The sequence below is a fragment of the Eretmochelys imbricata genome, chromosome 10, assembly GCF_965152235.1.
Source record: "Eretmochelys imbricata isolate rEreImb1 chromosome 10, rEreImb1.hap1, whole genome shotgun sequence".
NCBI lineage: Eukaryota > Metazoa > Chordata > Testudines > Cheloniidae > Eretmochelys > Eretmochelys imbricata.
This window is the reverse complement of record NC_135581.1, coordinates 58105677-58120957: the sequence shown is the minus strand read 5'-3', so window position 1 is coordinate 58120957 and position 15281 is coordinate 58105677. Positions and strand designations below refer to the sequence as shown.

At 41.1% G+C, this 15281-nt stretch overlaps 1 protein-coding gene across 1 annotated transcript in view; it reads right to left on the bottom strand.

The window, feature by feature from the left end:
* The window catches only part of SLTM (SAFB like transcription modulator), a 31939-nt gene extending 18283 nt beyond the window's left edge, over positions 1–13656 (bottom strand). Inside the window, exons 1-5 of the mRNA XM_077829270.1 lie at positions 13432–13656; positions 12339–12426; positions 1097–1161; positions 512–700; positions 194–241 (exon numbers count right to left, since the gene is read on the bottom strand). Coding sequence (XP_077685396.1) covers positions 194–241; positions 512–700; positions 1097–1161; positions 12339–12426; positions 13432–13605 — 564 coding nt within the window. The 5' untranslated portion in view covers positions 13606–13656. The remainder of the gene's footprint in view (positions 1–193; positions 242–511; positions 701–1096; positions 1162–12338; positions 12427–13431) is intronic.
* Positions 13657–15281: the final 1625 nt, after the last annotated feature.

Below are 15281 nucleotides of genomic sequence, written 5' to 3'. Positions count from 1 at the left end.
CATCTCAAAAGTCCAGGCCATCCTTAATACAGCGAGCAAAGCCTGCATTGCAGTCATTTGCAAACATCTGTATTATACCATCAGAAGCTCAAAGGTGCAAGCCTGGTAACTTAACTGAGAAAGAAGGTCACTTTAAGCCAGGCTTTGCTTCAATTTCCTAATCACAAGTTTAACAAGACCATTTGGAACTTACATGGACAGTTGGAAATGTATCATCTTCTGTGTCTTGAAGATCATTTTCCTAAGTTGAAAACACAGATAAGGGGCTTGCTAAACAAGCTAGTAATAATGCCACTTACAAAAGCATCTAAAGAGTCAGGAATTCAGCTCTGTACTATTTAGACAGGTTAAGAGGAGCAGGGGAGTTTGAAGAAGTACTACCTCTTTTAGTGAGCTGAATAAGACAGACTGAAAGAGACAAATTTTAGCCCCAAAGAGTTTTAGACAGACTAAACAGAAATGTGTTTTTCGATGAAAGTTCATATAGATTTTAACAAGTGTGGCAAGGTACCTGGCTTTCAAAATCTTTTTCTGCATCTTCTCTTGTCTCCCCCTGTTTTGAATCAGAATATTTCTTTTCTGAAGGAGGCAGTTCTTTAGAATGCGAGTTCTCCTCTTCATTTTCACCAACTTCTTCAAAGTCCTTCAGTTCATCATTTCCATCTTGATCGCTTGCGTCTTGAACCTCCAACTCACTTTCCTTTCAATCAGAAGAACATATGGTATAACTAGAGGCATGAGCTAGATTTTCCTTCCAGTGAAACAGAGTCATTGCTTCTTCAAAAGGATATCAAATAGCTACATTTTCAACATAGTTTATTGTTGTCCTTCCTAGAGTTCCCATTTATTTTGAAGCACACAGCATGCTCACATGCAGAAAGGTATGCATCAAGATAAATCAAGCCATATAACTGAATGTGTGTGGAATAAGATATGATCAAATATCTTGTCGTAGTGTAAACACAGCATGAACAATGATTTAGATCTCCATTTAAGTTAGCTTGTGTCAAATGGACCTTTTCAGCTAAAAACTTTGCTTCATTTACCGGACTAGAACAGTTCAGTATATAAGTTCTCAAAGAAATTTAGTTATTACCTTGACAAAGGAATCATCTTCCACTGAAGTATCACCACTTAGTTCATCAGTTTCCTGTTTTTTACCTAAAAAGACAGGATACGCTAATGACTACAGTTGAAAGCAACTCCTTTTGTAAGACTTGACTTCATATGCATTATGGTGCAAGAGAAGGAAGGTTCAACTAACTGTTCTCCAAAATACTACAGCTCAACTGAATCACTCACCATGGTATAATTCCCAAAGAACATTATGTTTTAAGATGAAACTCAAGGGTTATGAAATGGAGTTGGTATGTAATCATTTGACAGTGCACAATCAACAAAATGGTGCTTCTTCAATTCTGACCTCTCCCCTTTAGAATTTATTCCTTGCTCTTCAGACTCAATTCTTAAAATTTAAAAAAAAAAAAGTTATGTAGTAATTCTGATAACAGTGAATGAAGTAGCATTAATTGTAGTTAGCAACCAACTCTAGGTGCTAAACTTTAGAATTAAGACCTGGCAATGAATATTTTCCATGAAGTTGAAAATATTGACAACTCTCCCTCTGAGACCGCTGTCACAAATCTAGCATTGTGCATGTACTTTTTTTTTTTTTGGGGCGGAGGGGGGCAGTAAGGGAGTGGATAAGGTGACTGACAGGACTCCATTGGAGTCCATTACTTATCCTTTCCAGAGGAGTAACCCAGATGTTGTGCACTTCAAATAATTACGTGAATAAAAGACACTGAACAACTTAATCCCAAGTATCAGCCTGTGAGTAACCTTTTAGAAAAGATCAAAATGCACAATCTGATCAGAATTGGTGCAAATGGGTTTCTGTGAGAATCCATGACCAGATGCAGCTGGGATGACATGGGCAATTATGATAACAACTTTGCCAATGAAGGCTTTTTGCTACTTAGTGTATTTGACACTAAGAACACATTAATGATTTGCTCTTCAACTTTTCACCCTCCCCTTCTTCCAAGGGATGGACAGTATATCTAGAGAATTGAAGTACATCACTCCCTAGCACAAACAGCCCCACATCCACCTTTGATGTAACGAAGAGAATCAGCTTTTTTTTTCTTTTTTTTTAATTCTTCTAAGAGGCAAGTTCTAAACAGCACTTGCAAACTTCCTGACCAAACAAGACACACATTGACGGTTCTCTCTCATTAGTTACATGAGTAAGATACAGGTAAATGCCCAAATTAGTTTTTATAAATGCAATTATAGATCAATTCACATTTGAATTAAAAAGGCATCCTTTTGCCATGTTTAGCATTGCTGCTTTGTATTTGGAGTGCAATACCATGAAATTAGCAAGGTACAAGTGGCAATGAAAAAATTATGATCAAAAAGGCATGTTTTAAGATGCTAGCCTTCCTTAGAAGGTGACTGACTTAACAGAAAGATCCTTTCCACTCCATGGAATCCTCAGATCTTGGGAACATGAGTCTAATCTAGACTGTTTTAGAATGGTACTTTTTTTTTTTTTAAAGTAAACTTGGGCAATCCTGCCAGTGGCAGCTATATTCAGGTATGTTCCAACAATCTTCTAGTCCACGTAAACAAAGGATAAATGAAGCATGAAATGTAATTAAAAGCAGTATCACTGAACAGGGACTTTTGTACTTGTCCTTTCGGCTTCACAATTTGCTTCTTATTAAAACAAAAAAGAATCAAATTGAATGCTTTGTTGGCATTTATAGGGCTTCTCCATGTTCTACCCTAGATCCTTGAGCTTCTCCTGCACCTGTATCCAGATAAACACACACACTATGCTCATGAGGCAAGTGTTCTTGATGCTACAGGTGTCCAGCAAAGGCCTATTTCATTGAATAGCAGTCAGTCTCTAGACTCTTCAAAGGGTGTTTCTAAAATTCATCTGCTTGCTGTGCACAGGAAAAATTAACTAGAACCATTTTGTGGGGGGAGAGGTGCTCTTCCCCCCGACATGAAAGTCCTCAGACATTATGGCACTCAAAGGCATCTCTCTTGAAAGCCAGATTTCTGAAAGTGTCCTCATCAGAAGCCAAATGAATGGGAGTATCAGAAGGATTTTTCCATTTTTATTTTTTGTATAGCCAAGACCAGACAGGAGGACACTTGTTGCTACTCCAAGTCTCTCTCTCCATGATGATCAAGTACTTGCAGTCCACCTTAAAACATTGAAATAAAAGCAAGCAGACATTTATTCCTTGATGTTACAAGAGCGTGTTCCAAGTATGAGAAAATAGTCCTCTTCAAGTGAAACTATGATGCCCTTGTCCCCTCAAAAAAGTATCAATACAACTTATTCCAGTGCAATTACTACTTAAAGGTGCTGATGCAGATAGTTTTCTAATGTTGGTGCAATATGGCTCTCTAATATTGACAGTATATCTTGACAAAAAGAGGCCCTCAGAGACTGAAGTGTTCAGTACTATTCAATGGTGCTGACGTAAATGAACTAGATTACTACTGGTCTATCCACAGGTGAACAAGGACAGAGTTATGTGTGCCCACACAGCTAAGGTCAGACCCCGGAAAGCATTTTTCAGCAAGAGAACAATTGTTATGCAAGGTCAGCATAATCTAGAGGACCAATACTTAGAGCTAAAAGGCACATGTTATTGTCGCTAGAGAACCCCTGGTAGCCCACAGCAGTGCCTATGAAACAAAGCAAGATAGAAACACACAGGAAAGAATCCCATGCACTGCTACAGACTAGGGACCAAGTGGCTACGCAGCAGTTCTGCAGAAAAGGACCTAGGGGTTACAGTGGACGAGAAGTTGGATATGAGTCAGCGTGCCCTTGTTGCCAAGAAGTCTAACAGCATTTTGGGCTGTATAAGTAGGAGCATTGCCAGCGGATCCACGGACACAATCATTCCCCTCTATTCGGCATTGGTGAGGCCTCATCTGGAGCATTGTGTCCCACACAACAACAACAACAACAAAAAAAAGAGTCCAGCGGAGGGCAACAAAAATGATTAGGGGACTGGAGCACGTGACTTATGAGGAGAGGCTGAGAGGACTGGGATTATTTAGTCTGCGGAAGAGAGAAATGAGGGGGTATTTGATAGTGGCTTTCAACTACCTGAAAGTGGGTTCCAAAGAGGATGGATCTAGTCTGTTTTCAGTTGTAGCAGATGACAGAACAAGGAGTAATGGCCTCAAGTTGCAGTGGGGGGGGTTAGGTTGGATATTAGGAAAAACTTTTTCATTAGGAGGGTGAAGCACTGGAATGGGCTACCTAGTGAGGTGGTGGAATCTCCTTCTTTAGGAGTTTTTAAGGTCAGGCTTGACAAAGCCCTGGCTGGGATGATTTAATTGGGGATCGGTCCTCCTTTGAGCACGGGGTTGGATTAGATGACCTAGTAAGATCCTTTTCAACCCTGATATTCTATGAAAGAAGTTCCTACAGCCAAGTCATCCGAAAAAACACCTGTTGAAACACCACTGTTGCTAACACAGTCTGCCACAAATCTGGGTGCCTGAACTTAAGCAATCGATATATGTTGTCTGGAATGCAATACTGTATCAGTTATACTTTGGGAGAAAGGCACTACTTTAGACACCAGACTTCATAACCCTTACAGCACTGCTACTGATCCAAACTGCCAGATGTCGTAACAAGCCTTATTGGCTTAAAGCATGGGTATTTTCCTGCCTGAACTCTACCACTCCCCCTAGCTGGGACTGGGGCAAAGGATTCATAACACAGTTAATTGCTAGTTTAATGCTATCAGCATGCAGATTTAATTCCCAACTCATTTACATGACCCAGGTAACTATTCTGCTTGTCTTACTCATTCACAATCCTTTATACAAATGATGATTCAGACCCCCTAAGGGTCTAGTGAATTATGAGAAAAAAGGATATTTAATTAACTAAAATGTAAATGTGAGTGGGTGTCAAACGTAAAGCTTTGCTAACAAACCAAGCACTAGTTATGTATTGGCCAAATTACATTTGATGCACAAACATGCATAGTTTTAGAACCTTTAGTGTTTAAGGAAAAAAGTGAGAAATGTGATTACTGTATTTATTATTTACCCTGCAGTAGCAGCTAGCAGACCCAATCAGGCCCGTTATGGTAGGTACCACACTCAGCAAAGGTTGCCCCTTCCCCCAAAAGATCGTTCTTTTACAAAAAATACTTTGCAATAGTATTTAATTATTATGGGCATGATCCTACGACCCTCACTTGACTTCAGTGTCACTATTTGCCCAAATAAAACTAACTTCACAGAAAAGTTAACATTTTATCCTATTTTTTGCAAACCTATATGGTATATTTTGAATATATTTTACAACATATTATAGCTTCTCCAGCATGTCACTGTCAGGACTCTAAATTAAGAAAAAAAACTGAACCAAGTCAGAAGTGATCAGTTACTATATTGAAATTAGTCAGAGAATAGGTTTAGAGAGTTTGCAGACAGAAATATCCAAAATATTCTTTTTATTGTAGTTTCAGGTATATACACATCAAATATATTCACTGTACGCAGTTTAAAAGGTATTTAATAACTAAAGTTAACTAAAAGCACATGGAAAACTATTAGAAAAATAAGTCTTTGGTTTGTGGTAATACACTTAGCAGGAGTTAAACAATGGAGATGTCTAGAGTTTGGAGGTACATACTCTTTTTGCATCTGTACGCATTGCCAATCTCTTTCTCAAAAAAAAAAAGTATTTTATTACTATTTTACTTCAGATAAGGATGCCTCACAAGTCTCATGAGGGAGTAACAGTCTCAGTGATTGGTTTCCCGCTGACTGGAATTTTATAAAAATCTGTGCATACAACTTACATGGTTAAGCTAGCCATGCAATACCCAGATGCCTGCAAACTGTAACTGAGTTAAACTGCTTAAAGGAATCTGCCAAATGATAAGTCTGTTAAGCATAAACATTCCATACTAGCTTCAGGGCATCGTGAACAGCTTTGGTAATTAGCCTGATAACTGGGTATATTTGGGACAGATGACCACAATTATGATTTTGAATCCAGTGCTGAGCACTGGAGACTTCACCCCCCCCCCTTTTTTTTTTTAAATAGCTCTACATTGAAAAGGGTAACATCAGTCTGCTTTATATCTGGTGATGAGTTCAAACTAGATTCTTCCATGGTTGTTCTACTCAGCACAATTGTAGCAGGAATTTGGGAAGAACAGCAGCATGAAGATTTACTAATACAGAATATCAAGGGAAAGACTTAGTTGGGAATGTCACCTGTGGTGTCTAGGGAAGCCAACGCTGAAAATACCAAGGACAGGGCAGGCAGCAAAAGGAGAGCAGATTCTCCCAAAACTGGTGGTTAACACTGAAGTTAGATTCACCAACCAGTCACAATCTGTGCTCCTGACCCACCACACTGGTTATCAAGAAGCTGAAAAAGAAAAATCACACAGCCCCCTTCATCGCATTCCAGTTCTCTGGCTCCCAATCAGCACACAGGTCCAGTAAGGTGAGGAGTTATTTATAATTCAGCTCACTATATATAATGTTCTTCTGATCCCCAAAGGGCCAGGCACTTTACCAGATCAATACTAGTTTGGATCTTACCCAATATACTACACTGCCAGCCAATCCCTTAGCGTCTAAAACTAAAAGTTTTATTATAAAACAAGAAAAGAGTTGTTAAATTGTAAAGCAATCAGATATATGGACTCTGAAGTCTTATGTATGTATCAGGTTCTTAGCAGCACTGATGAGTTTGCTGGCTTGTAGAGAGTCCTTATGGAACACATCCAACGCTTGGCAGTTTTGTTTTAATGACAGGTTTCAGAGTAGTGGCCGTGTTAGTCTGTATTCACAAAAAGAAAAGGAGTACTAGTGGCACCTTAGAGACTAACCCATTTATTTGAGCATAAGCTTTTGTGAGCTACAGCTCACACATCCCTGCCTTCTCTCAATAGGTTCATTGTATAGCTGATTGCCTTAAATAGGTCATTAAGCAGACTGGATAGTGCTGATGCCAATCTGTCCTGGGGTGTCACCCAGAAACACAGCACAAGTTTAATATTAAAATATACCACATATTTATAACTCAATACAAAGATTAACTAAATATAATCATGTTTATATGTAGTCAATCAATTCTTCCAGTGATACCACATATGGCATATCTTATAAAATTCACTGCAACTTTATGATATTGGTATCGGTAATATTATAAATGATCATCCATAGTCCATATAGCGTCACACGCAATTCAAAACTAACTTCAAGATTAACTCAAGTCATTTGTGTGAGCAGAGAACAGAGTACCTAATGCCATTTTTACATTCTTTGAAGCATTTCAGAATAATTGGTCTCCCCTCAGTGCTTGCTGATTGAACTAGAGGACCTGATTAATCTATACTTGGGCCAGCTCACAGTGTGGCATAACATTTCAGAAAAACTGATGAATCTGTGTGTTGACCACAGAGACCTTATAAATATAGATGCTTTAAAGACAGAGTGTTCATCCCACATCAGCCCTGACAGGGTTAAGGAAGCTGAGACAGACAGTTATCATGATAGGCCACACATGAGGGGCTTAGGCTGGCAAAGCAACCCCTAATTGAAAGATGAAGCTCAGCTGAGCAGGTATGGGCTGGGCTAGTATAAAGCCTAGAAGCTGACAACAGAAAGGGCTGCAGTGAGGAAACTTGCACCCACCTTCTGTTCATTAGAGAAGGAAGGAGGGAACCCCTAGAAAGAGTAAGACACTGGTTCTGAGGAAAAAAGGTATAGTACAGCTTGGTCTACATTCCAAATTTTATGTCAGTATAACTATGTCCAGGAAGATTGTTTGCGGATTTGAAAATAGCTGTACTTGAACAAAAAAACCTTCAGAAACAGACTTCAAAGAGAAACAGTAGAACTAAAGTTCATTTGCAAATTTAACACCATTAATTTGGGCTTGAATAGGGCCTGGCTGGCTCATTACAAAAGCAGCTTTGCCTCTCCTGGAATTGACACCTCCTCATCTATTATTGGGAGTGGACTACATCCACCCTGATCGAATTGGCCATGTCAACACTGGCTCTCCACTTGTGAGGTAACTCCCTTCTCTTCATGTGCCAATATATTTATGTCTGCATCTGTAATTTTCACTCCATGCATCTTAAGTGGGGTTTTTACCAACAAAAGCTTAGGCTCAAATCTGTTAGCCTTTAAGGTGCCACTGGACTTGTTTTTGTGGATACAGACCAACAGAGCTACCCTCTGATATCTGGTATAGACAGCGTTATGTTGACAGGAGGACTTCCCCGTTGAGGAGGTGGAGCTCTACACCACTGGGAAAAGATCTTCCATTGGCATAGGTAGCTTCTTCACTAACTGCTACAGTGATGCAGCTGTGCCACTGTAGTGCTTAAGTGTAGACAAGCCCTCAGAAGAGAGAAGGGCGGAGAAGAAAACCCATCGGGAGTAGGAAGCAGTCCAGAGAGAGAGCGCGTGAGCAGCAAGACTGTGGACTGACCAGACCTTGGCTGCATGTTACAGGGTCTTTGTGCTAGAACCCAGAATAGGGTGCAGGTCTAGGTTCCCCTACTAGCCACTGACACAGTGGCATTGTCTGGACAGCAGGTCCAGTGAGATTCTATACCCCAGAAGAGGAAATGACATGACTGGAGGGCCAAATCATGAAGAGGAAGATGCAGATCCTGGAACAAGAGAGGGCTCACAGTGTGAGAGAGTACAATAGGTTTAGAGACCTCAAGGGGAGGCATCAGCCCTGGAAGAGGCACCATCCACAATAAGTGAACACTGCAGGACTGTGCCCGATAATAAAAGGGGACAGAGATAAGATCACACTAATAGACTGAGGCATTTAGGAGTATCCCAAAGGAAACTGAGTTAAATGGTGGTGGAAGATTATCTAGTATACAACAGATGAGCAATCAGTTTTTCCTGTTGAGAGACAGATGCCTCTTGAAAACTATCAGCCAGAGATATAGGTAACCAAGGAGTAGTGGCAGGGAAATGTATGTGAATATAGACAGCAGGGTTTATACCAAAAAACTTGATGTAACAAGTGGCATGACTGTATAAGTCACTTCAAATGTCACTATCTCCCTTGGATAGGATATTATAGTTCTACTGCACAGCAATATTGTGTACAGTTTTTGTACTGACGACAAGTAGCATGTTTGACTGAGACAAAAAAATTGTGGAACAAATTCTGATTAGACAATTCTGCGTTGGATGTCATTAACAGCCAGGAAAACTAGGGGTCTTTTTTGGGGTAGAGATGTGCCTTATCTCTAAGTATTTTATTATTTTTGAAAGATTGACATTCAGAAGGGCGCTATATAATTTAGGGACATGAAGGTTAAGTAGTGTGGAGGAATAAGAAGGCAACAGTACTATAGCATGTGCTAGTAAACATACATCTTTTAGTGATATAATGGGGTTGGATAGTAAAGGAACCAAATTCATTCTGGTGGTATCAGGGTCAGATATCTACAGGCAGATGCATGTTACTTCCACCAATACACACTGCCTTTAAACTGCAATTATAGCCTGAAATTAGACAAGGAAGTTTGTTATGTGAAACCAATGGGTCTTGTTTAAATATAGTTTAACAAATTAATGTCCTTGCTTGCGTTAGCATCTTGGTATTAAAACTTGCTTTAATGTTTACTACTTATTCATCCTGTTTTATTTTATGCTATAGACAAAATGTTTCAAACTCAAGTTCCTGAGCATTAGCACAAAGCTGCAGCATTTGGGTTGCAAATACTCCAGGGGAATGTTCACATCTAATAATATTTCACAGAAAACATTACATAATTCCCTTGTAGGTGAGTTACAACATCTGACCTAGACACCTAAAAAGTTACTAGGATCTTCACATGTGGCCAGAACAACATTTTGGTGACAGCATTCAGCACTGAACAGGTGATTAAGGAAGCGAGATTTTTTTTAAAAAAAAAATACAAAAAACAATGTGCCTGCACACGAGGTATTAGCTATTAAATCCAGGAGTGAAGCGGCACAACAGAAGTTATTCAAGCAAGTTCTATTTAGCACTCAGTTTTATCTGGGCCTGAAAAGTTGGACACCTATTAGTTTGTTTTTTTTTTTTTTTTTGAAGACCTCTACTGATTTGCTCTCTGAAAAGTCTGAAGTTGCTACTTGAACGGAAAAACCTTTAATCTCCCTTTCAGATGTTCCAAAGAAGGCTCTCTTCCTTCTTATCCATCCCCCAGCCTCCTTCTAATGGATCTACTACTTCCCTTACAACTTCAGTGGCAGTCCTGCTGTTCACAGCTTTCCCCCACCCCAGCAGTAGCTGTATCAAGTTCAGGGAGCAGTAAAATTGTCCTTACTATAATGTTCTGAATAGCAACAGTAAAGCCTGCTAGATACTTATTAGCTTCACCCTGCAGCAGCCCAGAGAAAGCTATGAGCAGCAGAAACTACAGCAGTTGGTTTGAAAAGTCCATCGGGGAGGGAAAACTGCATCTGTTGACACTAGAGGACTATTTTTGAAACCAGAATAGCTTGAGTCTTAGAGCTTGTTTACACATACAGTGGTGCAGCTGCACCTCTATGTTGAAAAGAGTGCCGTCCATAGCATTGTCCACACCGGCCCTCATGTCGATGTAATTTACATCACTTGCGGGTGGTTTATTCAGACCTCTGAATGATGTAAGTTATGCTGACATAACCTCTAGTGTAAACACAGGTTAAGTCTTAAAGGAAAGCTCAGTTTCTGAAGAAATTAATGGCTTAAATTCCCCTGCTTACCAGGGAAAACTTCCTGGGACAAGCTAACCAATGCATTTTTCCAAGTGCTAGTCTTTCCAACTGGAGGAAACGGTCAGGTTTATAAGAGATTAAAGTAATAGCATTTTAGCAGAAAAGTTAAATCTCTATCGTGGAAGAGAGAAACAAGCAGGAGGGGAAACCAACATGATGGGGTTAAATGAATGCATATCATCCTAACCAAAGGAACTAACAAAGGAATATCTGGTTGCTAAACAGTCACTTTGGTCTCACTGTGGACGAAAAGGTATTGCAGTAAGTCCACTGAAAGCCAAGACTGGGAAAATCTGACAGATTATATTGACAAATGAAAACATTCCTCCAGGATATTCACTTTAGAAGATGAACATATCTGAATACGGTAAGAGTATCATTCTTCCATGCAGTCAGCCAAGCAGTGTGTTTGTAATGTTATAGAAAACAAATATGAACAGTGTGAATTATATTCAGGTTCTATCAAAGGGCCCTTGTTAACAGAAACATATGTGAATCACGCAAGCATCCAATTATAATCCATTTCCATAAGTTTTCAAAGTGGGTGAGGAGAAAGTGAGAACTCATCTTAAGACCAATGACATCTTTTTGAAAAAAGGGAAGGGTTCATATTTTATAGGTAAACCCATAATTTCTACATATTTCTATAGAAAAGCTGGAAGCCACATCTTAAATAGCAGCTGTCAAAGACTTCCCCAAACAGTAATATCCTCAGAAGGCAGAGTGACAGGGTGGAGGTCTAGACTATCCAAGAGGGACCTTGTCAGAGGCCAATTCAATATAGTGGTGTGCATATCAGTCATGATTTAGAGGGCTGAAGAAGAAAGGAGGCAAACACTAACCATAGCAGCAGAAGGAGTAACTCAGGTCTCAGTTTACTTTTTGCTAAATACACAACCCAGTATAACAAGATCAGTAGAAAGGCTTCTAAATTTTCAAGCTTCCATACCATTTTAAGTTTCCTCCTTAACAATGTAGTAATTTCAAATGAGAAAGTGAAATTGACTATTAGAAGCAAAACCAAGTCTATTTTGTTTCTTTTTGCGTTTATCCCAAACAGTACAGATAAGACTTATTCAAAAATTCTTTATGCAAGAATATCAGTTGAAGATTGACATGCAATTCCGTTTTAGACTGGCCACTATTATTTTTGGTGTACGGTCACCTTCATCACTTGACACTTCCCCCCTTCAAGTTCAATGACAATCTTAAATAGAGGCTGAGCATTCCCAGAAAAAACAATTAAGTAGCAGATACCAGTAAATGTGTGAGACAGTCCTCAAGTGTGTGTGTGTTTTTTTTTTTTTTTTGGAGCAGGTGGGAGAAGAGAGAGAACCCTGTTTGACTAAATTTGTAGAAAAGTGGACAAAACTGTACCAAGCACAACTACTCATAATTTGGGCGGATATCCACAAGGCCTATTTCTCAGTATTCACAATAGGTGAAAACTTATTTTTAATTTGACAATTAAACTTTTAAAAACCTTAAGTAAATAGATTTTCACAATATAATTTGTATTAATAGGTTTTAACCTTTGCCTTTTGTTGGCTTCTTGATAGGTGTATCAGCTGAAACAGTTATTTCAATATTATCTGGATCTCCTCCCTCTTCTTCAATAGCCTAAATAAAACCAAATAAATGTTTTATGAAATTTAACTAGAAGTTGATAATTTACATACACAAAAGCCTAATGACTTGTTCTTCCTAAATACAAAGTATTACTTAAGGGATGCAGATTAGATAGTACATTTAAAACTCCTGGAGAACCAGAAGAGGAAAATAATCTAGGTAATGGCAGCAATTTAAGTGATTAGAGTAACGTTTTACAAAACGTAACACAGATCAACATACTACTCACACAAAACGAAATGCTACAAGGCAATTTAAACGTAACGACAGCAACATTTAGGCTAGGCCAAAAACCTACGAAAATAATACTGTTACAAGAACATTCCTGCATTTGCACAGGCCGGCAACCCACCACAGTAATTTCGTGGCAGCCGTACCTTGAGATGCTCAGGCGATGTCAGAAGAAAGCAGACAGCCTTCTGCTGTAAATAGGCCCCATACAGACTCAACAGAGAAGGGTGCCGAGGCAACAGAACCACGGAGCTTACCAAGCAACGCAAATAGTCTCAGCCATCTATGCCAAGCCTGAGCAATGGCAACAGGGGTTAGGGCCAGGCTGTTTTAGAGGGGGAGCCCAGCACCGGAGAGGTGCCTGGCTGCGTGTGCTGGGCTCAATCCCGCAGTACGGGGTTGCCCCTACCTCGGAAGGGAGGTGGCAGATGAAAAATGCTGTGGCGATGTCCAAATCCAGATTTCGGCTCAGACCAGCCCAGGGCACCACGCCCAGCCTCCACCACCAACCGCATAAGGATTTAAAACAGCCGTGCGGCGGGCTCATTTGCGGGCGCCAGGGCTGCGCGGCTAGACGAGCCCCTCAGGGGGTGCGCAGCGGTCCTCGTGGGCGAGGGGCACAGAGACCCCTCCGGGGCAGCGCCGTGAACTGCAGGGGTTCGCCCGCCGCCGGAGCTCAACGCCGGGCAAGGCCCCAGCAGGCTCCCGAAACCAGAGAGCAAAGTACGGCCTGGCCTGGCCGCGCGGCCTACGCCGGCCTCTCACCTGCTTGAGCCGGGAGATGAGCACGGTCTTCACCCCGGTGATGTCCAGATTGCGCCGCTTCAGCTCCGACTTGAGATCGATGACCCGCAGGTCGGTGATCTTCTTGCTCTCCATCTGAGCTGGCCCCGCGGACGGGGCTGCAGCGGGAGAGGAGACGGCGGCAGCGGCGGCCATTTTAGGGCGAGTGAGCGCGGTAGCTGCACGCACAATGAAACCCCCTCAGCCGCTTGATCCCGCCCTCCGTCAGTACCCGGATGGCGGCCGCACAGGACCGGGCTGAAACGGGCATGCGCGTTGCCCGGCTCTTTCCTGTTCCCCGAGGCTTACCTTGAGTCCCGCTCTCTTCCCCGCCCAGCCGGCCCGCCCTGCGCCAGGGGGCGCGTCTGGGGAGCTCTGGTCCCCGCCCGGGGGCTGGGAGAAGGGGGTGCTCTGTGGGGAGGAGGTGAAGGTGGAGCTGGCTATGGGCAGGACTGAGGGAACTCCTGTTGTGACCGACTCCAGCCCCGAGAGCTGGGGGCTGTGGTATGTTCTCTGCAAGGCTCCCTGCTCGGCGCCCCGGGTTGTGTCATGGGCAGCCGCGGAGGCCCAGGAACCGCAGAGCCTCTGATCAGCCAGCCCATGCCTTCCTGTGCATCTCTGGGGCCTCTCAAGTTTGGGACCTGCTAGGCCACAATGGTAGAGTCCCGTTCTCCTAAAGAAACTGTATTAGCCTAAGGAAAACAGTATGATCCTGAAAGCTACTCTAGCATTGCCAACCCCAAATTCTCAAAAACATGAGTTATCCCCTTTCCCAGAATAATGAGATTAGCTTAGAAATCATGAGAATTTAAAATAATAAGCAGGGGATTCTTTGTATTTGCCTTCTGGTTTCTGAGCCTTCAGGGTTGATGTTTTCAAGTCTTTCTCTGCTACCAGGAGCCCTATCTGACAGGCACAAATGAGCTGAAGTTTTTTCAATTGTCTTAGGTCCTGTTCCAAGTCTAGACTGTTTTATGGGAGGAAACGCTTGGCTTCTTCAGCTGAAGGCTGAAGAGGGGATATGATTGGTCTATACAAATACATCAGAGGGTAAACATCAGGGAGGGAGAAGAACTATTTAAGCTCAAGGACAATGTTGGCACAAGAACAAATGTATATGAATTGGCCATCAGTAAATTTAGGTTGAAAATTAGAAAAAGGTTTCTAACCATCAGAGGAGTGAGGTTCTGAAACAGCCTTCCAATAGGAGTAGTGTGGGCAAACTACTTAACTAGTTTTCAGATGGAGCTTACTAAATTTATTAACTGACTTATATGATATAGTTGCCTGTGATAGCAGGGGACTGGAGTGGATGACCTGGAAGTCCCTTCCACGCCTGTGTTCCTAATAGGACTGTCAATCGCAGTTAACTCACACGATTAACTCAAAAAAATTAATTGCAATTAATAGCAGTTTTAATCACAATGTTAAACAATAGAATACCAATTGAAATTTATTAAATATTTTGGATCTTTTTCTACATTTTCATATATATTCTGTGTTGTAATTGAAATCAAACTGTGTATTATTTTTTATTACAAATATTTGCACTGTAAAAATGATAAAAGAAATAGTATTTTTCAATTCACCTCATACAAGTACTGTAGTGCGATCGCTTTATCATGAAAGTGCAACTTCCAAATGTAGATTTTTTTTTGTTACATAACTGCACTCTAAAACAAAATAGTATAAAACTTTAGCGCCTACAAGTCCACTCAGTCCTACTTATTATTCTGCCGATCGCTAAGACAAACAAATTTGTTTCCATTTACAGGATATAATGCTGCCCTCTTCTTATTTACAATGTCACCAGAAAGTGAGAATAGGCATTT